This window comes from Leucoraja erinacea, chromosome 1 (assembly GCF_028641065.1).
Source record: "Leucoraja erinacea ecotype New England chromosome 1, Leri_hhj_1, whole genome shotgun sequence".
NCBI classification, from domain to species: Eukaryota; Metazoa; Chordata; class Chondrichthyes; order Rajiformes; family Rajidae; genus Leucoraja; species Leucoraja erinaceus.
The window spans coordinates 101,917,881-101,944,255 of NC_073377.1; the positions used below are offsets into that span (position 1 = coordinate 101,917,881).

Genomic DNA, 26,375 nt, shown 5'->3' on the forward strand with positions numbered 1-26,375 from the left:
GGTCGTGTCTCACAAATCAGATTGATTTTTTTGAAGACGTGACCAAAAAGGTCAATGAGGGCAGAGCTGTAGATGTTGTGTACATGAACTTCAGTAAGGCATTCGACAAGGTTCTGCATGGTAGGCTGCACTGGGAGGTTAGGTCGCATGGGATCCAAGGAGAGATAGCTGAATGGATAGCAAATTGGCTCCATGGAAGGAAGCAGAGGGTGATGGTGAAAGGTTGCTTCTCAGACTGGAAGCCTGTGACTAATGGTGTGCCACAGGATTCGGTGCTGGGCCCGTTACTGTTTGTCATCCACATTAATGATTTTGATGAGAACCTACAGGGCAAGATTAGCAAGTTTTCTGATGATACAAAAGTGAGCGGTTTTGCAGATAGTGAAGATATCTGTGAAAGATTGCAGCAGGATCTGGATCGATTGGCCAGGTGGGTGGAGGAAGAGTTGATGGAATTTAATACAGAGGTGTTGCATTTGGGGACAAGGGCAGGAACTGCACAGTAAATGGTAGGCCTCTGAGTAGTGTTGTAGAGCACACGGATCTAGGAGTACAGGTGCATGGTTCCTTGAAGGTCGCGGGTAGATAAGGTGGTCAAAAAGGCTTTTGGCACTTTGGCCTTCATCAGTCAGAGTATTGAATATGGAAGTTGGGACGTCATGTTGCTGTTGTATCAAACGTTGGTGAGACCGCATTTAGAATATTGTGTTCAGTTCTGGGCACCATGTTATAGGCAAAATATTTTCATCCTTGAAAGGGTTCAGAAAAGAGTTACGAGGATACTAGACCAAGTGCAGACCCGTTGGGTCTGTTCCCCCGATGAGCGGTTGTGTTGGGGGGGGGGGGGGGGGGGGGCCCGGGGGAGGCAGCATGCAGCGTCATACACACTAACTATCCCCCCCCCCCGCACACACGCTAATTACCCCCCTTGATATTATATTAATATTATTAATTTGCTCATGTTACCCCATAACCAACCTATCTACTGACGCATAGCCCCCGACTTGCAGTCACATCTAGAGAGGGGGGGGGGGGGGGGGGGTAGAGAGTGAGGGCAGAGAGTGAAGGGGCAGAGACAGAGAGAGGGGCAGAGACAGAGATAGGGGGGCAAGAGGGAGAGGGAGGTGGAGGGAGGAGAGAAAAGGGGAGTGTGGGTGAGGGGGGAGAGAGGGAAGGGAGGAGAGAGAGGGGGGGGAGGGGAGAGAGAGGGGGTGAGAGGGGGGAGAGAGAGGGGGGACTGAGAGAGGGTGAGGGGAGGAGGAGAGGTGGGGAGAGGGGGGGGAGGAGGGAGGGTGAGGGTGGGGAAGGGGGTGGAGCAAAGGGGGTAGGGGGGGGGTGTGAAGGGGAGGGGGGTTTAGGGGAGGGAGGGGAAGAGGGGGAGAGAAAGAGGGGGGAGAGAAGAGAGGGGAGAGAGAGTGGGGGGGGTTGACGGGGGAGAGGGAGAGTGGGGGAGAGGGAGAGAGAGAGGAGAGAGAGGGGGGGAGAGAGAGAGAGAGAGGGGGGAGAGAGAGAGAGAGAGGGAGAGAGAGAGAGAGAGAGGGGGGAGAGAGAGAAAGGGAGAGAGAGAGAGAGAGAGAGGGAGAGAGGGGGAGAGAGAGAGGGGGGAGAGAGAGAGAGGGGAGAGAGAGAGGAGAGAGAGAGAGAGAGAGAGAGAGAGAGGGAGAGGGAGAGAGAGAGAGGGGGGAGAGAGAGAGGGAGAGAGAGAGAGAGAGAGAGAGAGAGAGAGAGAGAGAGGGAGAGAGAGAGAGAGAGAGGGGAGAGAGAGAGGGGGGGGAGAGAGAGAGAGAGAGAGGTGGTGAGAAATAGGGAGAGAGAGAGAGGTGGGGAGAGAGAGGAGGGGAGAGAGAAAGAGAGAGAGAGAGTGCCTTTTTACTTCAACCCAAACCCCCCAAACAACCATTTGCTGGCAGTGCCTTTTTACTTCAAACCAACCATATTTTCATTTTCAAATCACAGTAAGGGCATTCACAGTTGAGTAGACATGTGTTCAGTGTTATTCAGAGCTCAGAGAGCACGTGACCTCCATCTTGCAGAGACTGAGTGGGGCACACCACTTCCTGGTTTTATAGTCCCTCCCCCTCCCTCCAGCAGGGGCAGCAGAGAGAATGATGATTTAAAAAAAAACATTAATATATCTCTGATTTTTCATCGATGGGAAAAATCCTCTGGTCCAGGATGGCAGACGTGGGCTCTGAGCGAGGTGGCCAAAAATGACAGCCGTAGGTGGCAGCGTTCTCTCGGAAATCGCAGCATAGTGGGCCAAAAGCGGTCAAGATCAGACTTTTAGTAATATAGATTGCGAGGACTAAAGGGTGTGAGCAATATGGAGAGGTTGAGTAGGCTGGGTCTCTATTCCATGGAGCGCAGAAGGTTGAGGGGTGATCTTATAGAGGTGTACAAAATCATGAGAGAAATAGATCGGATAGATTGTACAGAGTCTCTTGCCCAGAGTAGGAGAATCGAGGACTAGAGGACATATGTTCAAGGTGAAGGGGAAAAGATTTAATAGGAATTCGAGGGGTACAAAGAGTGGTGGGTGGAACAAGCTGCCAGAAGAGGTATTTGAGGCTGGGACTACCCCATCGTTTAAGAAGCAGTTAGACAGGTACATGGATAGGACAAGTTTGAAGGGATATGGACCAAGCGCAGGCAAGTGGGACTAGTGTAGCTGGGATATTGTGGGCCGGTGTGGGCAAGTTGGACTGAAGGGCCTGTTTCCACACTGTATCACTCTATGACTCTAAAATAAATTTCCCTGAGAAGGGGGTCTGAATCCAACTTTCAACATTTTTTGAATTTCTGCGTAACATAAAACTAGCATCTTGCTGTAGAATTGCCAAATTAATTTACACATTTTGGGCAAGGAGGGATGTGGATAATGTGCAGAGGAGATTGGTCTATCTTGGCATCATGTCTGCACAGACATCGTTGGCTGAAGGTTCTGTTCCAGTGCTGTACTGTTCCATGTTCCATATTTTGTTTGCCATGTTTCTGCCTTACACCTCTAATCCAGGCAGGTTACTCTGAGAAACCTGTTGGAACCGACTTTCACACCATCCATGGATGTCACAGTGTTTCTCACAGCACCTCACCGTGTCTAATGATGATTCCTATATCTCGGCCAAGGCAACTGCATTTTCTCATCTAGGTTCCCTAGTGTCCTTGGATATAGCTGATTAGATCTGCCTTCAATTGCCTTAGGATGTCCAGCCCCTCCTTGACCGTAATAAGAACTGTCCTCAAGACATTTCCATAAAGTGTCCCAAATCCCTATGTTTTTCTCCACCACTGCCCTGGAGATCCCGGCGAAAACCTGCGCAGGTCACGGGGAGAATGTACAAACTCCGTACAGGCTCTCTCCATAAAAGCTAACCGCCTGCAAGTATTTCCAGCACTCTGCGTTTCTTCTTTAGCTTTCTATAATTCTCTTGTTTAAACATATGATGATAAAGCATGTGTGCAAATACCTCTCAGATTTTCAATGTATCCAAACTCGGGTGCTCTTGTTATCTTTATTAACACGTCCTTCTTTGGTGTGTCCAAATCTGTTGCCAAAATACTGTGCGGCGAGAGCAATAACCTTCCTCCCTCTTCCACCTATGGCCAAAATAAGAATACAAATGTTGAAATGGACAGCAAAATCGACACCACTTCAAACTGTGTAGGAAGGAACTGCCGATGCTGGTTTATACCGAAGATCGACACAGAGTGCTGGAGTAACTCAGCAGATCAGGCAGCATTTTTGGGGAAAAAGGATGGGTGACATTTCGGGTTTAATCCTGCTTCAGACTGCTTCATTATAGACCACCACTTCATACTTCATACTATCTTTCAGATGGGCTGAGTGGTATCAGCTTTTCATCCTGCAACCCGATCACAGACGTCACGTTTTACGGAGCTGTCATCAGGTGCTTAACGAAGACCTCGTGTGGCCTGACATCGGACACTGCACTTCCCTTTCCATCCAGCAGCTCCCACAGTGGGGAACCCGATTCTCAGGATTTCCTCCTTCAGAGAATCCGAACATCATCCAAGCTTTCACATCGAGTGAACAGCTGAACCCAAACAAAAGAGTTGTACTTAATAATTTAATACAATTCTCTTCACAAACTCCTTTAATAATTTATTTTGAAAACATTGCCCTGAGACAATCCCTAACCAAATTGGTGTTTTCTATGTTGTAAATGTTGCATTCAGTGAATTGTTCCTTCACAATATAACAAATGCACAAAATGTGCATAAGATTCTCTCAGGTTTTAGCAACTTTCAGAACATGCTGTAAACAGTTGTGCCCCATTGTTTTACATAAAGGATTTCACGACCCTATTAACTTATCTATAAAGGAAACCCAATTATCACAAATTCAAAACAAAATACCCAGATCAACGGGAGCCTGTGCTCCTTCTGCAGCTGCAGTAACACTTTGTGAGACTAAATGAATGCAAGGCACTGCAAAGTGAAGGACCTGGAAGTGGAAAAATAAAGCGCAAATCATCCTGTGTACGAAGGAACTGCAGATGCTGGTTTGCACCAAAGATAGACACAAAATGCTGGAATAACTTTGCTGGTCAGGCACCATCTCTGGAGTAAAGGAATAGGTGATGTTTCGCTTTGAGACCCTTTGTCAGGGGAGAGGGAAACTGGAAATAGAAAAGGTGCAGAACAAATTAGAGCCGGCACCATGTGGCCAATTGCCCACAATGGTCCATTGTTGGCTGTGGAGGTGATAACAAGGGGATACGAACAGTAAAACTAGTTTGAATCTCCTCGTTATTAACTCCTCCACAGTCAACGGTGGACCATTGTGGGCTCTTTGATCTTCGGTGCCGGTTCTGATTTGTTCTGTACCTTTTCATACTTCTTGTTTTCTTCTCCCCTCACTCTCAGCCTGAAGAGGGTCTTGATCCGAAACATCACCTTTTCATTTAAATAATCCTGATGGCCTTTGACAGCTCATGCTGATAAAGGCCTTTGCATCCATTTTAAAATATCAATGAGAAACAAAAACGATTCACACATGGTTGAAACAGACAAGATGTAAAGGGTATAGTATACTACAACTACCAAAATTATATTCACTTGCAGTAAATTGAAATATCAATACCAGTTATAATTAAAAAAACAACTTATCATTACCTCTTGAGTCGGTGATCCCATTCAAATGGGGTCACAAAGTTACCTCGATCATTGCAAATGCAAAGGTGAACAGTATGATGCATTTTGCATTCGACCGCTCAGTTCAGGATGTTTTTGCTTTGGTCTTGGATTCAGCACTGATACCAGCAGCTATGCACGGAGTCGGATGTGCTGGCATCTGACCTCCACATACAAGTCAGCAATGTGCTGACCCTTGGGGAGAAGCATACCAGCAGGTTGGGGAGGAGTGTTTCAGATCAACATTGCATTTCAAGGCAGGGAATAAAGGCACCTGACATTTGGACACCTTTAGCCTTGGAAAAAAAACTGGCAATAAAGCTGCAATATTTCCCACAAAGACTTAAGGGGCAACAATTGAGTGAAAATTCATGCTTGCACTAAGCTTGGATCTGGAAGAGCTTAGCGGTGAAACATTATTTTAATTTGAGTACTATGATTCAGTGTCAATCAGCTGCAGTTCCTTGAGCTTCACATTGGAAGACACAAAGGCAGATAACCTCAGATAAGGGAATTGCATATGAAAATATGCCGTTCACCTGGATATCATTAAGGCATAAGCTGATCAGTTGCTAGTAACATGTCAATTTTCAGCAAGAAAGTCTAACCACTCGTTGACACATTTATTCACATTATCAACGCTGAGTCTCCAACTATCAATATCCTGGGTCACCGCTGACCAGAAACTCAAGATGACAACACAAATACTGTGAGGGCAAATAGATCGGAGGCTGGGGAAGCGATTCACCTGATACCCAAGGCCCTTTCCACCATCGATAAGGCACAGGTGAGGAGTGTGCTGAGATAGTCATACAGTAGTATCATGCAGTATGGAAACAGATCTTTCAGCTCACCTTCTTTCATGGTGAACATGTTGGCATACTGGGCGAGTCCCATTTGCCTGCATTCAACCTCTAAATGCTTCCTATCCATATGTATCTGTCCAAATGTCTTTTAAAGTCGTAATTGTATCGTTTCTGTCGCTTGCAAACCAGATATAACTGCCCTCAGAGTGAAAAAATTGTCCCACAGATCCCTCAGATCTCACCATAATAATATGTCCTCTAGATTTTGAATCCTCTACTCTGGGAAAAAGGCAGAATGTTCACGTTATCTTGCCCCTCATGACATTGTACACCTCAATGAGGTCGCCGTTTGGCCTCTACACTCCAAAGAGAATCTTAGCCTATCCAACCTATCCCTATAACTCAACCCTGCAAGCCCTGGTAACAACATGGTGAATCTTTTCTGCAGCATTTCCAACTTAATGACATTATTCCTGTTACTGGGCAACCAAAACACAAGAGTACTCCAAGTGTGATCTCACCAAAGACTTGTAGAGCTACATCAGATGCCCCAACTTTAATATTCAATCCCCTTCCCAATAAAGCCAACTATACCAAACTTCTTCTCCATGCTTTCCACCTGGCATGCCATTTTCAGGGAACCTGTACTCCCACTGCTCTCAGTTCAGCTACACACCCCAGTTCTCTACCATTTACAATGCAAGTCCTGCCTGGTTTAACATACCCAAACTGCAACACCTCACACTTGTTAGAGATAAATTCCACCTGCCATTCCTTTGCCCACTTACCACTTATGCCTTGGTTGGTGCAGCTCCAATTCTTTGCCTGATTCAGCACCATCAGGAACAAAACAATCCACTTGTCTAGTGTACAGGAAGGAAGTGCAAATGCTGGTTTACACCAAAGATAAACACAAAATGTTGGAGTACCTCAGAGGGCCAGGCAGCATCTCTGGAGAAAAGGAATAGGTGATATTTTGGGTCGAGACCCTTCTTGAGACTGAAGAAGGGAGTCGACCCAAAACATGACCTGATCCGCTGAGTTACTCCAGCATTTTGTGTCCACTGGACTAGTACTCATCAGATTAAACACTAATTTCCTCAACCACAGGTGCACAGTGTACTATCTACAAAATACATAGCCATTACTCAGCTGAAAAACGTGTGACACCAGGAAGAACAGGGACAGCAGGCACATGGTAACACCACCAACCACAGCATCCCTTCCAAGATGCAGTGTGCCAATTTGCAGAGACAGGAATGATCGTTCATTACAAATGGACCTATGTCTCTCTCTAACACAGAAAATCGGTGCAGGAGTAGGCCATTTAGCCCTTCGAGCTAGCACCATCATTCAATACGATCATGGCAGATCATCCAGAATCAGTACCCTGTTTCTGCTTTCTCCCCATATTCCTTGATTCCATTAGCCCTAAGAGCTATATCTACCTCTCTCTTGAATACATCCAGTGAATCGGCCACTACCTTCTGTGGCAGAGAATTCCACACTCACAACTCTCTGGGTGAAACATTTTCCTCATCTTGGTCATAAATGGCCTACCCCTTATTCCTACCCCTGGTTCTGGACTCCCCCAACATGGAACCATTTTTCCTGCATTTAGCCTGTTCAATCCCTTAAGAATTGTATATGTTTCTATAAGATCCCCTCTCACCCTTTTAAATTCCAGTGAATATACGCCCAGTCGATCCATTCTTTCATTATATGTCAGTCCCTCCATCTCGGGAAGTAACCTGATGAACCTACGCTGCACTCCCTCAATAGCAAGAATGTCCATCCTCAAATTAGGAGACCAAAACTGCACACAATACTCCAGGTGCAGTCTCATCAGCGCCCTGCACAACTACAATAGGACCTCCTTGCTCCTACTGTATACTCAAATCCTCTCGCAATGAAGGCCAACATGCCATTAGCTTTCTTCATTGCCTGCTGTACCTGCAAAGGGCATTGTAAGAGCACATTAACAAGATATATGGCAGAAGTTCAAGGACACAGCTCACCGCAAGGACAGTTATGGATGAACAAAATGTAGTGCTCTTCACAGTTATGATCTATTCTCACAAAAAATGAACAAAAGGTAAATAAATGTCATGAATCGCTTCACTAGCATTATCTACCTTAGCTTGTGTTCATACTCACAGTAACTTCATCTTTGACATTAACTAGAGGTGAGTGGTCCTGGCTACCAGTAATGGTGATGGTAAACATTTGGTTGTCCAGACGGTAGTTATCAACATCGTAGACGGTGTAATGGAAAATATCAGTGACAGGTTGATTGCTGGTATCAAAGTCAGTTGTGTATCTGTTCAGATGAATCATAAGTTATGATAATAAATTTGAGAAAACATTCCTGTTTAAGATTTGGAAGAAACAATAATGCTTTATGATCAATTTAGTTTTCCTGTACATATTATAAATATGTAACTTGGCATGCTACAGATATATTCTATATATTGCCTAATCATAATTAATGCATCTAGTATTTATTTTAAGAGGGCTTGCATACAAAAACAGGGATGTAATACTGAGGCTCTATAAGGCGATGGCCAGGCCGCATTTGGAATATTGTCACTAATTTTTGCTTGAAACCATTGGTCGATATTTAATAATCCCATGTTTCAACACCATTTTACTGCTAAGAAATGTACCTTGGGTAGTCATTTGCAATAGAAACAAAAGTTCATAGAAACATCTTAAGCCCAAGCAATTGGAAACGCCACTCCTTTTTTAGAGCATTTTAAAAACCTAATGCAAATAACGAATCATTGGGATTTCAATTTAATCATGCCTGGAAATTTGGGATTGAACTGCACATATTCTAACCTTCCAGGCAACTAATATGATTGCAGCCAGTGGTCTCCACAGCTGAGTTCTGCATGCTTCATCAAGAGTGGAGGCAACACTACGTCATGAGTACAGGCACCACTTAATACTGGCCGGATCTTCTTGAAGCCAACTCAGGATTTGGGTGTGCTGGTGCAGGATTCCCAAAAAGTTCATCTGCTAGTCGAATCGGTAGTGAAGAAAGCAAACTCAATGCTAGTATTTATTTTAAGAGGGCTTGTATACAAAAACAGGGATGTAATACTGAGGCTCTATAAGGCGCTGGTCAGGCCGCATTTGGAATATTGTGAGTAATTCTGGGCATCATATCTCAGGAAGGATGTGCTGGTTCTGGAGAGGGTCCAGAGGAGGTTTACAAGAATGATCCAAAGAATGAGTGGGTTAAGCTATGATGAGCATTTGTCGGCTCTGAGCCTCTACTTGCTGGAGTTTACAAAATGAGCGGAGACCTCATTGAAACATACAGAATAGTGAAAACCTTAGAGAGTGTGGATGTGGAGAGGATGTTTCTACTAGTGGGAGAGTCTAGAACTATAGGTCAGAGCCTCAGAATTAAAGGACGTTCATTAGCAAGGAGATGAGGAGACATTTCTTTAGTCAGAGGGTGGTGAATCTATGGAATTCTTTGCCACAGAAGGCTGTGGAGGCCAAGTCAGTGAATATTTTTAAGGCATAGATAGATAGATTGTTGATTAGCAGAGGTGTCAGAGGTTATGGGGAGAGGCGGGAGAATGGGGTTATGAGGGAGAGATAGATCAGCCATGATGGAATGGTGAAATAGACCTGATGGGCTGAATGGCCTAATTCTACTATCATTCATGACCTTATGAACTCGCAGCTTTTAAAAGATGGACTCCAAGATTTTCTGATGCTACAATGGATGTGTTGATGGAAGAAGTAAAGGTGAGGAAGAGATGTGCTGCATGGAATAAGATAAACTCTAAGAATCCAATAGGAGCAATGCCAGAGGTCAACTTAAAGGCCACCGTTCTACATTAGGTTCAGTGGTGCCATAGAAAAGATTAACGTCAGGTATTATTATATCCTTGATTGTAAAGCCCCACCAATTACTTCTATTTAGTGGACCCGAGATAAAATAAATGAGTATGGGACATAGTGTGCACTGAATTGTACGTGGCCCAAGTCATGTTTACAACAGTAAGAAGTTTATATAGCCTAACCAGAAAAAATCTTCACCAGTGGTGGGGCAGCCCCACCTGCTGGAGTTTTTAATTTCTCCAGCAGAGATGACTACCGTGAATTTCAAATGCAAGCACTGTGCTTTATGTACTCTTCAAAATGCTGGAAAAGCATGCCGATAGTTTATTTACCCTTTCAGCAGATTTACTCTTTCAGCAGAGGCAATGCTGTTAGGATAATGGTGAGACCACGATGTTGAGATTTGCACTACAACCAATTCTTCTGCCATACTGGGAGCAACATGAGGTTTAGCCGGATTGCTTAGTTAGGGTACAAAATATTAATGCTGTAAATAAGCCTGTCTGGATTCTCAACTGGAGAAAACAAAAGGTTCTTCTGGAAATCCTAAGGTTCATTTGGTCATAGATTCATAAGTAGAGTTAAAGAGTCATGCAGCATGGAAACAGGCCCTTCAGCCCAACTTGTCCATGCTAGTACCACCTGCCCGCATTTGGCCCATATCCTTCTCAACCTTTCCTTTCCGTGTTCCTGTTCAAATGTATTTTGGGCATTTTCCACTGCTAGGCAAGTTGTTCCATGAATGGTGAGAAATATATATTTTCCCTTAAATGTGTTAGCTCATAGCAACACTGTTTAATATCAGTCATATTTTCATAGATAAAAATATGGACACCAAAAATATCTATTAGCAATTTGTTATTTTGGTGAAGTCGTTAACATTTATTTTCAATAAATGAATGCCTCTTTATGGGATTTGTGGGCTGGCATCAAGCAAGCCGTTTGAGGGACAATGCGCAATTCTGCTATCAAGGTGGAACACTGTGTAACCTCACTGGTCCCTTCAGGCTCATCAAGTCCAACTGCAGTAAACTGGTGCCATATGAGGATCACGCTGCGGAGAACCACCAGGAGGATGGTTGCTCGCAAACTCCACATATTGAAGCAATATCTGCAGAACTAGCCCTTTTCATGTACAAAGTTCTTTCTTTTTATAAATAAGTTGCTCATTCACTCATTTGGTGTTTGTCTTGTGACTTTAGTACATATCAATCAATGTGAATATACTCCACCAGGTGAGATATCCTGAAATGTGATGTAAGTTATTGAATTTTATAGACACATTTCAGAGATGTGTTTTTTTTTGGGGGGAAAAACAGTTTTTGGCACAAACCTTGCAATCTGCTGACATTGACACACCGACATTAAATGGGTGTAACTCAGTCATTGTTCAGTTCAGTTTATTGTTACATGTACCGAGGTACAGTGAAAACTTTAGTTGCATGCTAATCAGTCAGCAGAAAGACAATACATGATTACCATTGATCCATTTATAGTGTATAGATACATGATCAGGGAATTGAAGTGCATTTGAAAATGCTAGATTGACTTCCTGCCATATATTCTGCCTGATTGCTATCTGAAGTCATCAGTTTTCTTCTTGCGCCTAAAGTACAGTCACTTCCAATGTGTTGCGTTCAGCATGTCAGTACTGCGTCATTGCACAAATCACACCAGTCCTACTTCTGACCTGATTTATATGTTCTGTCAGGCATCAGTAAAATTCCCTGATCCTTTAGCCTTTTTATTCCACATGAACCAAAAGTTAACACCAACAACATTATTGAAGCATTGGGACAAAGGCTCCAATTAGTACAGTCCACTCCGTGACTTTAAACTTCAACTTATCCCGATAACAAGCACCGGCATCCATTATGCTTTATCATTCCAGCATGCAAACATTCATAAAGATTTTCTCATTTTCATTTTGGTTGACATATTAATCCATTTTTAATCAAACGATTTGAATTCAAGTCCAAAGCCACATGTTGCGCCCAAGAGATTAAAACTAATACATTCTCTCTCTCACTTTGTTGCACTCCTAATTTCAAGCATGGAGGCCAAAGGGACCAGTGGATTTGTCCTTGTTAAGTCTTAGCCATTCAGCACAGTACTATTTCTTCACTGATACTAATTTGTTTTAAATCCTTTATTCTCAATAATCTCAATTCGTAACTATTTCCAAATTGTTTTGTATCTCCCTGCAGAAGAACAAACTTCTTTAAGTGTTGCTGCTGTATCTTTGTTAAACATTAAAACATTTCTCCTGCAGCCTACTGTAAAACACTATTATCACTATTCAGTGTGTAGGGAGGAACTGCAGATGCTGGTTTACACCTAGGTAGACACATAATGCTGGAGTAACTCAGCAGCTCAGGCAGCATCTCTGGAGAAAGGAGTAGGTGACATTTCGGGTCGAGACCGTTCTTCAGACTATTTATTTTTGTATTATCTATTTGAAAAAATGTTGACTTATCTTACGTCCATAGCCAGCTGCATCTACCTTTTGTTTTCCATTGGTCTCCTTGGTCATCGTTTACCAAATTCAAGCATCATTCCAATCTCCAGGTTTAACCTACCTTTTGGTAACTTTACAAGTCTCTTACTTTAATCCAAAAATATATCCTGACCTCTCTTGTTTTCCAGCCTTCTCCAGTCATATCTAGTTTCCCACCCCAACAGCCCACTCTCAGGTCATATTCACACCATTAACTCCACTCACAATTAATACTGTGGCTTCATATTTATTTAGATCACTTGTAAGCTCAGCACAAAGGTCGTTCACATTACGACTGGGGAATCTGCCAACAAATTCTGCAATAAGACAAGGATGTGATTTAAATTTGAACCAACATAACCATCATAGAAATAATAACCATTAATCTGTTTCATTTTAGTTTATCAAAGGGATATTAAAATGAGGGCAACATGAAGCTCTTTTTTATTGAATGAAGAGAACTGTGGCTTATAAACTGAACATTTTACCTAATTCTTTGGTTATCGATATCTTCCATTGTAAATGTTGAAAATTCCAACAGCTCCATGTGCCGATTGGTGAGGACACCATACATGGGCAGCGAGATCAACTGAATCCGGATTTTACTATCAGCTGAATTATTATCCTAGAGAGGGACAGGAACATGGTTACGTAGAATATAGAACATAGCGCAGGAGCAGGCCCTTCAGCCCGCAATGTGTATGCTGAACATAATACCAAATTAAACTAATCCCTTCTGCCTGGACATCACCACCTCTCTTCATTCCCAGCATTTTCATGTACCTATTGAAAGGTCTTTACACCACTATGATTTCTGCTTCCACAAGTACCCCAGGTGGTAAGTTCCAGGCACTTAACACTGTGTAAAAAATACATGCCCTCCACCCCCCTACCCCACACAGACCACCCTCCACATCTCCTCTAAACTTTCCCCCTTTCATCTTAAAGCTAGGTCCTCCAGTATTTGTCATTTGCATCCTGGAAAAAATATCCTGACTGAATATCCTATTTATGTCATAATTTTCATAACCTTCTTTTTCCCTAATCTTTTGAAATTATATAAAAAAAAGAAAGCCAAGTTTTGTTAACCTCTCCTTAAAGCTAATGCTATCTAACGTGGGCGGCCAACATTCTGTACACCTCTGCTATGCCATCTCCAAAGCCACCTCATCCTTTCTTTAAAGGGGTGACACAATACTCCAAATGCAGACACTCCAAATATTTATAAAGCAGCAATGTGACTTCCTGATTTTTCTATTCAATGCTCCAATCAATGAAGATAAATATACAGTACATCTTTTTTACCATTATCTTATGTTGCTACTTACAGGGAGCTCTGGACCAAGACACCCAGATCCCTTTGTACATCAATGCTGTTAAGAGACCAGTCATTAAATGTATGCTTTCCCTTTACCATTTGACTCCACAAAGTGCAACATTACCCTTGACTGGATTAAATGCCATCTGCCATTTCTCCACCCATATCTTTACCTAATCTATAATCTGCTGCATCCTCTCGACGGTCTTCTTCACTGCCCGTAACTCCTGTCATCTGCAAACTACCTAACCAAACCATCTTGATTTTCTCCAAGTCATTTATCTATTATACATACAACAGAGGTTCCACCCAAAATGACACCCTTCCACCACTCCCTCTGTCCTTCTAAACCAGTTTGGAATGTAAACTACCAAATCATTGCAGGTACCGTGAATTTAAATTACATTCAGTTCCTTTAGTTATTCTATTGTTTTACATCACTTCGTATTATTTGATTGTTTCAGCAATGTTTATAATTCCAGAAAACCTGAAAATATTAAATCAACAGTTACAGCTGCAGATGCATTCAGCATGGAATCACATGGAATTATTTCAGGTGAGGTGGCACCCTAATGCTGAGATTGTAATACGGTGCGAGGTGGAATTCCATTAGTGACTTTCCTGAGCAATGGATGAGCTTGGGCAGATTACCAAGTGAGTGTCATGGGCAGAGAAGTTTGCTCTTAGGAATGCAAAGGAAATCTAAATGCTAATTTGCCATGCCAGATCCATAAGGTTGCTGGGTGCAGGGATGTAATGAAACTTGGTGCAGATTCGTAAATGGGAAGCAATAAAGAAATTGGTTTGTAGTACTTTGTTCGGTCAATTGCAACTTGAATTAGGTGAAGAATTCAACGATGGATTCGCGGGTGTGAGTACAAGGCAAGATACCAACTGGGGGCTTTACTGCTATTTTACTACTATTTTCCAGGACAGTTTTGCTGTAAATGGACATTTCATTTTTTATGGCAAACATATAGAGCAGTGGTTCCCAACGTGGGGTGTACGCCCCACAGGGGGGCAATTTTATTTTTTTGGATTTTCCATCAGGTAAACATATGTACAAGGGTTTCACAGCTTAATTTTGGGGGAAATTTTTAAAACCAAGATTTTTTTTGAACGTTAAAACATAGAGAGTGTGTGAATTATTAAACCGCTCTCTGCCGCAGAGGGTCCTTCAGGCCGTTCGAAGCGCTAAGGTCAAGAGGGAGTTAGAACCTTATTTATTGCATAATTGGATTTAGGGGGTATGGATTCAAAGGAGGTGAAGGGGCTAAGGTACCCTTATACTATCTATTCCTCCGTTTTCTCTCAAGGGAAAGGGCCGAATGGGGGGGGGGGGGGGGGGGGGGGGCATCAGGATTTTTAGAGGTATTTTCCAGGACAGTGGTGCTGTAAATGGACAAAAAATTTCATTTTTGGGAAACATGATATAGAGGTAACATTGTAATAATACACAATTAATACTAATGGAGAATAACTGAAAAATACTGGAAAAGTATGTGAAAGCTGCTGCATAAAAGATACAAATAGAAAGAGACTAAGTTAGGAACTTGGAAAGGAAAGACAAGATGAGAGAGATGAGACATTGGAAGCAGCACACAGACGGGACAAAAAGGGACTTTTAGTAATTAGTACTCAAAGAAGTTTTACAGCCACGAAAAATTAACTATCATTCTTGTTACCTTACAGAAAATCAGAACAATATTTTGACGAACAAATATATACAAATAATTAATTTAGGTTTTTATAAAAAAGTTGAAGATGGATGTGTAGTATAGAGCAGTAAGCTGAAGAAGAACTGGTTATCCATCAGAAAAGAATGATATACTTACAGTGTATGCCAGATGAGATCTTGTTATAGTTTCAGAGCTTTTCTCTGGCACGGAAATAGTTAGCAAAGACCCCGGTGCAAGTCGGGGTCCCTCACTATCTGTGCCTGAGACATGAATTTCCAGCTGTGTTGTTGCCGTGGTAACTCCATCAGTGACCAAGATCTGCATGCTGTCCTCTGTGGTGTGGCTGCCATCATGCACATAATGAAGTATATTTCGTACCACATCATCATGCATGAACGTTTCTCCTGCAGAAATTGAGACGTCAACATAGAGCGTCATTAAGCATTTAAGATCCGCATGATAAAACCATTCAGGAATAATATGATTAATAATTGTAATACCCCCATTCATGAACTGGTTGTAAACTATTACTTGTGATGTGAATATGTCGCCAAGTTATCACTGAAATATAGAAGTGTTAACTTTTGCAGGGAGAAGAATTCTTCAACACAAATAGTAATCTTGTTGCAGAATGGGCAATATTAGATTTGCAAATTGCATTCATTTAGCGTGATGTGCCATTTAATCAATAGAGCAATGGATGACTTAAGGAATTCCCATATGTAGAGCTCACGTGATCGTACATTCAAGCAATCACTTCCAATAGGGGAGGAAATGTGACAGAAGTGAATGAAAACTCTATTCCCTGAAGCGCAGGAGGATGAGAGGTGGTCTTATAGAGGTATATACAATTATGAGAGGAATAGATCAGGTAGATGCACAGAGTCTCTTGCCCATAGTAGGGGAATCAGGAACTAGAGGGCATAGGCTTAAGGTGAAGGGAGAAAGATTTTATAGGATTCTGAGGGGTAACTTTTTCAAAAAAAGGGTGGTGCGTGCATGGAACGAGCTGCCGGAGGAAGTAGTGAAGGTAGGGACTATCACAATGTTTAAGAAGCAATTAGACGGGTACATGGAAAGGACAGGTTTAGAGGGATATTGGCCGAATGCAGGAAAGTGGAAGCAGTGTAGATGAGACATGTTGGTCAGTGCGGGCAAGTTGGGCCAAAGGGCCTGTTTTCACACTGCATGACTATAATTTGCTGCTCCTACACACTAAAATCACACAAATGCACATAAATATGTTTACCCTATCCTGGTATATACATCTAACCTAAACTAGGGAATGACTACATTATTTCGAAACCACCCATGTGAATAATGCTCTCAGCCAGGATGCCAATCACATTAATCACGTTGATGCCATTCAACAAGGATAGCAGCACAGTCAATCCAACCGTCCTCAGTGCCTCCAAGTGAGAGAACATCATCCAGGGCTGTTATTGCGACTCACCTTTCACCATTTCCACTGCCTCTCTGTAATCTGATTTAATCAGCACTCCAGCGTGAGGGGGCTCGACCAGTTCAAAGAGAAGATCGTCGGGGTACGTGTCTGCATCGCGGACAGCCAGCTGGCTCAAACCTTAGCAGAGTAACAGGGTCATGCAGTTAGATAATAGAACACATCACAGAACACAATGAGAACCTTCAGCCACGATGTCTGTGCTGACCATGATGTCAATTTTAATCCCATCTGCCTGTATTCTCTGCCTGTTAAGATGCCTGACAAAATACAGTATATCTTCAACTTTGCTGTCATTTTTTTTGCACCACTTTTCCTGGCAACCTATCCCAGGCATCTACCAATCTCTGTGTGGAAAACGTATCTCATAAATCTCCTTTAAACTTTCCCCTTGTCACCATAAGGCTATACCGTCCAGTATTTGACAGTATCACCCTGGCAAAAAGACTGACTATGTATTCTATCTCTGACTCTCTTAATGTTATAAAGTTCTATCAGGCCACTCGTCAGCCTCCAGAGTAAACAATGCGTACTTGTCCAACCACAGCTGATAACTAATGCTTTGTAATCCACAGAACATCCTGGTAAACCTCTTCTGCACCCTATCCACATCTTTCCTGTAAAGTGGCGACTTGGGGAAAACTCAGGAGAGTTTGTGAGTAACTCGGGAAAGTGGGACAGGGCCTTAACTGATTTCCAAATGGGATACATACTGTAATTGGTGTGATGGTAGTTAGCAGAAGTTGATGGTGGAAGATTGTTATTTGGAAGTCTGTGACCAGTGGTATGCCTTAAAGAATGGAACTGGGTCCATTGTCGTTTGACACCTATATTCACAACTTGTTGAGAATGTACATGGCGTGGTTAGTAATCCTGCAGATTACACTAAAATAAGTACTGTCACAGACAGTGAAGATGGTTATCAAGAATTATAACGGGATCTTGATCAGCTGGACAAGTGGGCCGAGGAATAGCACATGGAGATTAATTCAGATATGTGCGAGGTGTCGCGTTTTTGGAAGTCAAACCAGGGTAGGACATTCACAGTGAACAGTAGGGCCCTGGGGAGTTTTGTAGAACAGAGGGACCTTGAAATACAAGTGCATGGTTCCCTGAAATGGTGCCACAGGTAAGCAGAGTGGTGATAACGGTTTTTTGGCACACTGGCCTTCATCAGTAGGAGCATTGAGTATAGAAATTGGGATGTAATGTTGCAGTTATACAAGAAGTTGGTGAGGTTACATTTGGCATATTGTGTTCAGTTTTGGTCACCCGGCAATAGGAATGATGGCATTAAGCTGGAAAGAGTGCAGAAAAGATTCACAAGAATTAAGCCAGGACTCGAGGGACTGAGATTTAAGGAATTTGGGCAGTCGAGAACCTTCAATCATTGGAGAGAAGGAGATTAAGTGGTTATCCTACAGATCCTAGAAAATTATGAGGAGAATAGATATGGTGATTGTACAGTGTTTTCCCCCCGAAGGCTGGGGAATCAAGAACTGGATGGCTTAGTTTTAAGGTGAGCGGGGAGAGATGTAATTGGAATGTGAGCGGCAATCTTTTCACACAGAGGGTGGGTATATATAGGGAACGAGCTACCAGAGGAAGTAGCTGAGCCAGGTAAATAACATTAAAAGACATTTGGACAAGTACATGCCTCGGAAATATTTAGAAGGAAATTGATCAAATGCAGGATATGGGACTAGCTAAAATGGGAAATCTCGGTTGTCATGGACCAGTCGGGCTGAAGGATCTCTTTCTGTACTGTATGACTCCATTTCATTTCAAAACACAGGCAAAAAAGAGAGTGATGGCTCATATTAAGAAATCATTGACTTGCTCATTATTGATCTAGATGAAAAATGCTTTTATGAGAAGAAGGCACTTTACTATCACTCTGGCAATGATGTTTCTAGTTAAAATGACTAAATTACAGGAAATTCAATTTGAAAGTTATTGGGGATGCATCTTTGATATTATCACAGAGGAAGTAATATATCTCATTTAACATGGGCCCCTTTGTTTACCTTTCTCAAGCTGTACAATAGGTGGCCAATCTGCTATGTTAATTTACTACCATGACTGAAGCTTATTAAAAAAAAAATGTTTTTGAAATAAACATGGAGGCTTTTACACATACTACACCTCTGCATCAAAATTCATACCAACAATAGTCCAACTCTTCTCATACAAAAGATCGTCAATGTTCTGAAATGTAATGTCTGAACATCAAAGGTCAAATGCTAAGCAAACAGATTAATTAATAAGCACTGAAGCTTTGAATCGGGAATGCACAAAAGGAATTTTTCACTCTGATCATTTTATCACATGTGGTGACGGTGAGCGTTGTATAGATTAGGTTAATACTGGGTTACATTAAATGACAAATTAATGTTTTATACTAGGAAACTCAAGAGACTGCAGATCACGTCCATGGTAATGAAGTACTTTGAGAGGTTGGTTATGGCGCATATCAACTCTTACCTAAGCAAGAAACTGGGCCCACTACAATTTGTCTACCGCTAGGGGATGCAATCTCATTGGCTCTCCAGTATACACTGGATCATTTGGACAATAACAACAAATATGTCAGACTGTTGTTCATAGACCACAACTCGGCGTTCAACACTATCATCCCCCCCCAAACTTATTACTAAGCTCAGGGAACCGGGTCTCTGTGCATCCCTTTGTAACTTTATCCTTGACTTCCTCGTCAACAGAACACAATAAGTACAAATTGGCTTCAACACTTGTTCCTCAATAACCATCAGCACAGCGGTGCCTCAAGCGTTCAGTTCCATGCTCTACTCACTCTATACCAATGACCGTGTAGCCGGACACAGTTCCAACTGCATCTTTAAATTTGCCAATGTCACAGCTGTTGTTGGACGAATTACTGATAATATAGGAGGATGATCAATTATCTGATTGAATGGAGCCAGAACATCAGCCTTGTTCTCAATATCAGTAAAATCAAGAAGAAGATTATTGACTTTGGAAGAGGAAGGCTAAGGATCCACAAATCTGTTTTCATCGACGGGTTAGTGGTGGGGAGAGTCAACAACTTCCAAGTTTCTAGATGTGCACATCTCTGAAGATTTGTCCTGGACCCAACACATTGACACAGTCATAAAGAAAGCCCATCACTGCCTCTACTTCCTCAGAAGATTGAGGAGATTCAGTCCATCAATGAATCCTCTCTTGAACTTCTGCATGTGTACGATAGAGAGCATAATGACTGGTTACAGCAAGTGGAACATCTTGGAACAAAGGAAATTACACAAAGCAGTAAATGCTGCCGGTCCATCATGGGTACTGGCCTCCCTATTGGATTTATTGGAGTGCTTCCTCAAAAAGGCAGAAAGCATCATCAAGGATCCTCACCACTCTGACCACACTCTCATTTCACTCCTACCATTGGAAATAAGGCATAGGAGTTTGAAAACTGTGATCTCCAGGTTCCAGAACAGCTTCTTCCCATTAACCATCAGGCTATTGAACACCACAAACACCAACTAAACTATTGGTTGCGCTAGGGGGTTTTGTTTTGCACTAATATTGTTTATTTTTTAATTGATTGATCTTTATTTTGTTTATTGCACTATCTATGAGTACTGTGTTTACAGACTTGTTATGTTGCTGCAAGTATAATTTAATTATTCCGTTTTCGGTACAATAGACAGTTAAACACTCTTGACTCTTGAAATCTCTCAGCGGGTAAAAAAAAAACCCTACTCGGCTCCAAAATGAACCTATCGTGCTTAGAAACCTTATTATCTGTGCAAGCATCAAGAGGTAAGAGTTGAAAACAACTGATAACATTTGTTGTTTCTTTCAGGTTTTGGTGTTTTAGTTTCACCCAACATAAATTCCTTAAATGAGAATTTTATTCTGTTGCTCAGATCTTTTGGGGTTATGATTCAGGAATTCCATCAGGGAGAATTTCTGTAACCCAAACCACTATGACGCAGGGCCACCTGCCTGTAGTTGAGTGTTGATTGAGTGTTGTTCACCTTCTATTACAGAGATTCAGCAAGAGTTGCAGGCCCAGAATTTAGCTATGGAATATTCTGGACTTTAGACAGATAAAAAGCAAGTAAATAGTGTAGGCCAGATTAGGGCATGTCTTACCTACAGCTGCTCTACCTCCTTGACTGACCTCAATGAAAGGTTCAGATATTTGAAAAATGGGAGGCTGTTGATTGGTAGACAACAAATGTATGATAAATTCCATTTCGGGGGAGATGTGTTCTCCATCAGAAACTGTGGAAGAATGAACAAAACATTGTAAGATTGCAAGTTAACTCAAGTCAACCTCAGGCAGACATGACTCAGGGCAATGATTATGTTATAATCCCTTCCAGTACTCTCATGCTAACATGTACAGTTCCTTCCTACATACACTACTGAAAACAGGTGTTCCAATTTTCTGTTCTTTCTGTCTGTCAGATTTGACTAACAATTCATTTGGATGCAAAGTGCTAAATGATCCAGCGGTGTGATTTCGTAAGTTTCTTATTTAGCAAAGTGAAGTGGGAATTTACAATTTATTAAATGATAACAAAGCAGATAATTGCATTTATGATGTTCCAGACATTCTGTATGCTGGCAGTGGAGGGAGAGGATGTGATTCTCACTACGAACAGAGCTCGTGATTTCAAATAGTAAGCAAGGTTGCTTGCCATACAAAGCACTTCTGTCCAGGTCAACACCAGTCATCAACTGGTGCTAGTATTGGCTTAACTAGGCCTTATCCTCATTGACTTTCTTAATTAAGTGGATGGGACACAAAATAAGAGGCAATGTAACTATTTTATGACAGAAATAATTATGTCATTCACCTGAATGAAATGCACTGATTTTACCTGAGGTAATTATGTCAACCATTTCACTTATTTAAGTATGATTTTTTTTTTCTCTTTCGTTTCAAAATGCAAATGCAGTGCCCAAACAAATTCAGCATTTAATGACAGGGAGAACAGGTAATACTGAAATAAAGAGATTTGAAAAGCTTTCGCTACATTGGTTCTACTTGAATCCTAATTTATACACCCATGCAAAGATGTTATTAGAAAACCCAAAGAATGATGTGCTTGTATATTAGCCCCGATTGCACCCAAAGCAGTCATTACTTCTGGATTAATTATCGGAGGATTAAGAGACATGCTAACTGCAGCGATTCCTTGATTTGCCAGCTAATCACATTTTTAAAGAATATTAAGTTCTTCAACTATAAGATGACCATTCCACTGTTAATGTTAAATATGAGTGAGAGGATGAGGTATTAGGAGACAGGCAAGCATGAAAATCCCTGAAAGTCTGCAGATTCCCTGTGCAGTTTATCCGATAACCATCGCTCCAGATTTCTTGCAGGCACAAGACGGAGATGATACTGTTACATCAGTTGTGAAAGGTTATGGGCAGGACTCGTAGCCACTATGACAGATTTGGCTGAGGATGTTAGAAATCCATTCATGAGCCAATCTGTGGAAAGTGGACATTAGGGAACTGTGTACCTGTGAAAAAGAAGTTCACCGATTCAGGCAGACCTAGGAGAATAAAACCAGACTCACATTACATCGCTTAGAGACGCCCACTGTCGGAAATGGGTTAAACAAATGCGACCATACCACAGTACAAACAACGGTTCACAGTTCTGGGTACTTTAATGATCTGAACTGTACACATTTAACAAATAAATAAACATTCTGGATTTAAACGGTGGTGACCTTGTCATCCAGTGAGTCAAACAATTGCGTTTCACCTTTTGGATTTGGCTAATGATCCTACTTGGACCAGTGCTTCACAATTCCAGCCTAATGGGCCACACCTGACCTTGGGATGGTCCAGGCTGGCCTGGCCGGGCCTTGTTATACTCATTCTTGCCCACACATTTTCGACCTACCCAATCTGCCCAGCGACTGCTACCCCACCCTTCATTTTTCACCATGCCAGCCACCTCTGCAAGATTTGCTGTTGGCATTCTCATCTTGACTGTTTAAGATTAAGCTTTTATGTGGATGGTCCAATTTTATGAAACTGTGGTGCACGGCATACTTCAGGGGCTTCATTGAGTGGGCCATATATAGACATCCTTGACCACAACATATGGAAGATAACTCAAGTGCTTTCAAAAATTGCGTGCAAGTTGTGAGTTGTATGCAAGGAACTTCAGGGACATACTGAGAGTGCAGGTTGCTGGAGGGGCGTGGAGCAACAGGGTTGTTGTGAGGGAGCAGTGAGGAGAGGGTGAGGATGTTGTAAGGCGGTTGTGAGGGAGTACAGCAGTTGTGGTGAAGGAGCTGAGGGGAAGTAGCGAGGGAAATCACGAGGAGGCGGTAAGTGGAGCAACTAAACAATGGCATTCATGTCTTTATGTATGACTAAAAAACATCAGTAAGTGGCTAAGTATGGTTGAAATAAAACATGAGTTGCCCGACAGGTGTAAGGGTTTGGATTACAAATCTGGCCCTCACACCAGTAAAAGGTTGTGCACCATTGCGTGAGACTGATAATAAGTTTCACCCCTACAAGCAATCATTAACTTGGACAATCTCGTCCTTCTTCTAAACCAGTATGTCAGACCGCTCAGAGTATTATAATGATTGCTGATGTGGGAATTTGAAAGTGAAATGACTCCTAATAAGGCTGAAGCAAGGATGCCTTGCTTTCTTCTTCTATCTTCGATGTAGTTTTTTTTTTGGCGGTTGGCAAACAACTTTTTAGTGCATTACCGCCACCAACTGGTATGGAGTGTGGATCAAATAACATTATAACTTATATACTAATAACCTATATCTTTCCGAACAAATTGGTTACCCTGAGAAAAAGCAATAGGATTTGATAGCACTTATATGAATTCTTTTGTAAAATATCTATTAAATCAAATTGTACTTTTTCTTTTCTGAATCGTTCACTCATTTGTCTTCTTTCTTCCTCATACCTCTCACAATGTATAATGACATGCTCTATTGTCTCTTCTTGCCCACAGTATTCACATCTGCCTGTATAATGCCAACCTATTATAAAAAGTGTACTGTTCAGACCAGTGTGTCCAAATCTTTTTCTTGAAATTACTGTCTCCTCTTTTCTGTTTTTTCCTGCACATCTCATTTCTCCCACTTTCCTCTGGACTCTGTAGAGCCACTGTCCTTTCTGCTCTTCCTCCCATTGCTTTTGCCATCTTTCCTTCAGTCTTTGCTTAATAATGTATTTGATTTCAGTTTTACCTATGTTAATACTTAAATCAATCTTACTTCTTTTTGTTACCTCTTTTGCTACCTTATCTGCCATTTCGTTTCCTCTAATGCCAATGTGTGCTGGTACCCATAAACATACGACTGTAAGCCCCATCATTTGAATTCTGAATAGTGTTTGTTGTATTTCAATCAAAATGTCTGGTCTACTGTCTGAATGGCTGTGCTGTAAACTCTTTATTGCTAAACTTGAATCTGAACAAATAACTGTCCTTAAAGGCCTGGTATCCTCGACCCACTGTACCGCTAACAATATTGCAATCATTTCACCTGTGTATACTGAGACCTCATTATTGATCCTCTTCCCTACTTTGATGTGAAATTCTGGTACAATAAATGCTACTCCTACTTTATCTACTGAATCTTTTGATGCATCTGTATAAATTTGGACAAAGCTGTAGTATCTGTCAATGTATTCCTGTATGATGAATGAATTATACATACGTTGTTTATCCTTGTTTTTCTGTTCTAATATTGTAAAGTCTACTGTTGCAGATGCCTTGCTTTGGAGCAATTAACCCATAACAATAGGATTTTCAAACTTGATTGGTGCAAAGTCCATGCTGTAAGTAGCATATTTTTGCAGAAGATTGATGATGTGCATGATTGGGTGTGATGATTACCCAGACACAATGCATGCTAATTAGCAGGAGAGGAACTCTGCTCCTTGAATCAGGTGCACACAAGTTTCTGCCCAGTTAATTAGATGGTCTCTACTTAATTGGATGGAATGAGAATTTACACATCCAGTTTTCAGATGCGCCTTCTCATTGATCCTGGATGCCTAGGCATCGTAACAGGTAAAAATGTTTCCTTCTATAGTAAAAAGTGACTTTAATGAGATATGCATTCTTTCAGTTATTAATGGAACTGAAAATGTGACTGTGGTAAAACATGGTGAAGCCTGTTCATGTTTAATGGCTTAAATTTTTTTTTTTAAACTAACAACAGTAAAGTAGCATTCTGTCACACAGCAAATAGCTTTCCTTCACAAATAAGAAGCTTAATTTACTTTAATGACCACGGTCAAAATTCTAACACCATCTAATTCCAACTGATATTTACTTTCAGTGTGTAAATCATATCTTTGTTCAAAATGTGTGAAATATTGATTTTATGGGGTAAAAGCCTGCAGCAACTCACAGAATAAACAGCAATATCTATGTGTGCTTGAACATTTTTGCAACACAAATGGAACAATGTTCCTTACCAGTGAAAGAGAACTTGAATAATCCTTGCACATGCAACAATGCTTCTGGGGGCCGATACAGAATCTTCCCACTGTCAATGTCAGACTGAGTGAAGAACGTAACTGGGAAGAAAGAGCTGTCAGAGTGTTCAAGCGTACCTGAATTAAAGCAACACATCGTTTATAGAACAATGAAACAAAACATTACACCACCCACACAATATCACAGCAGATGTGCTGTGGACCTGAATTCAGATGAAGGCACAATGGTGAGACGTCTTAAAAGTAAACTGGGAACAACATCTAGCATCTGCTGATGTGCAGTAAAACATGTTGTAGATTATCACCCTATTTGCCAGCTTCTCTATAAGCTTTACAACACCAATAAACAAGCAATGGCTTCAGGTCGAAACACAAGAGGGGAGGGGTTTTATGACATTTGCCAACTGGCCAAGCTCTAAATGTCCAGCAAAATAACCCAACTATTCAAGTATAAATGAAAGTTTAATGGTATGATATGCTGCCTGACCACTTCTCTGGTCTGTAAATTTTTTTTTACAAATGTGGAGTTTCACCCAGAGAGTTGTGAATCTGTGGAATTCTCTGCCTCAGAAGGCTGTGGAGGCCAATTCTCTGGATGCTTTCAAGAGAGAGTTGGATAGAGTTCTTAACGATAGTGGAGTCAAGGGATATGGGGAGAAGGCAGGAACGGGTACTGACTGTGGATGATCAGCCATGATCTCAGTGAATGGTGGTGCTGGATCGAAGGGCTGAATAGCCTACTCCTGCACCTATTGTCTAATGTTTACTGTCACTCTTCAAATGTTAAATGTTGAAGATTTAAAAAAACTTTTTGTTCACCTTTTCTTTCCATCAAATGTCTCTCTTATTCACATATTTCCTCCTTTATTTCACTTGCTGGACATGATATATGGCATAAAATTATAAAGTCTCATTTATTGAACCTGATTTAGATTCTTGTGTGTCTCCATGTGAATTAATTGAAGAGCCACACATATTATGAATCACTAAAGAAGGCAAGGTCAGGAGTGATCGAAACTGCGTTTCCTCTTTCAACTTAATCTAATCAGTGGCTCCCAGAAGGACTTACTGTATATTTACCAAAATGAGCATTGATTGCTTGGGGAGCAAT

The 26,375-nt window shown here is 41.7% G+C and overlaps 1 protein-coding gene across 1 annotated transcript in view; it reads right to left on the reverse strand.

Moving 5' to 3' along the window:
- The window catches only part of fras1 (Fraser extracellular matrix complex subunit 1), a 515,676-nt gene that overhangs the window by 113,598 nt on the left and 375,703 nt on the right, over window positions 1-26,375 (reverse strand). The window contains 8 exon segments of the mRNA XM_055640301.1: window positions 3,468-3,597; window positions 8,118-8,280; window positions 12,807-12,943; window positions 15,472-15,719; window positions 16,769-16,897; window positions 20,909-21,040; window positions 22,294-22,326; window positions 25,244-25,381. Of these exon segments, the coding sequence (XP_055496276.1) occupies window positions 3,468-3,597; window positions 8,118-8,280; window positions 12,807-12,943; window positions 15,472-15,719; window positions 16,769-16,897; window positions 20,909-21,040; window positions 22,294-22,326; window positions 25,244-25,381 (1,110 nt within the window).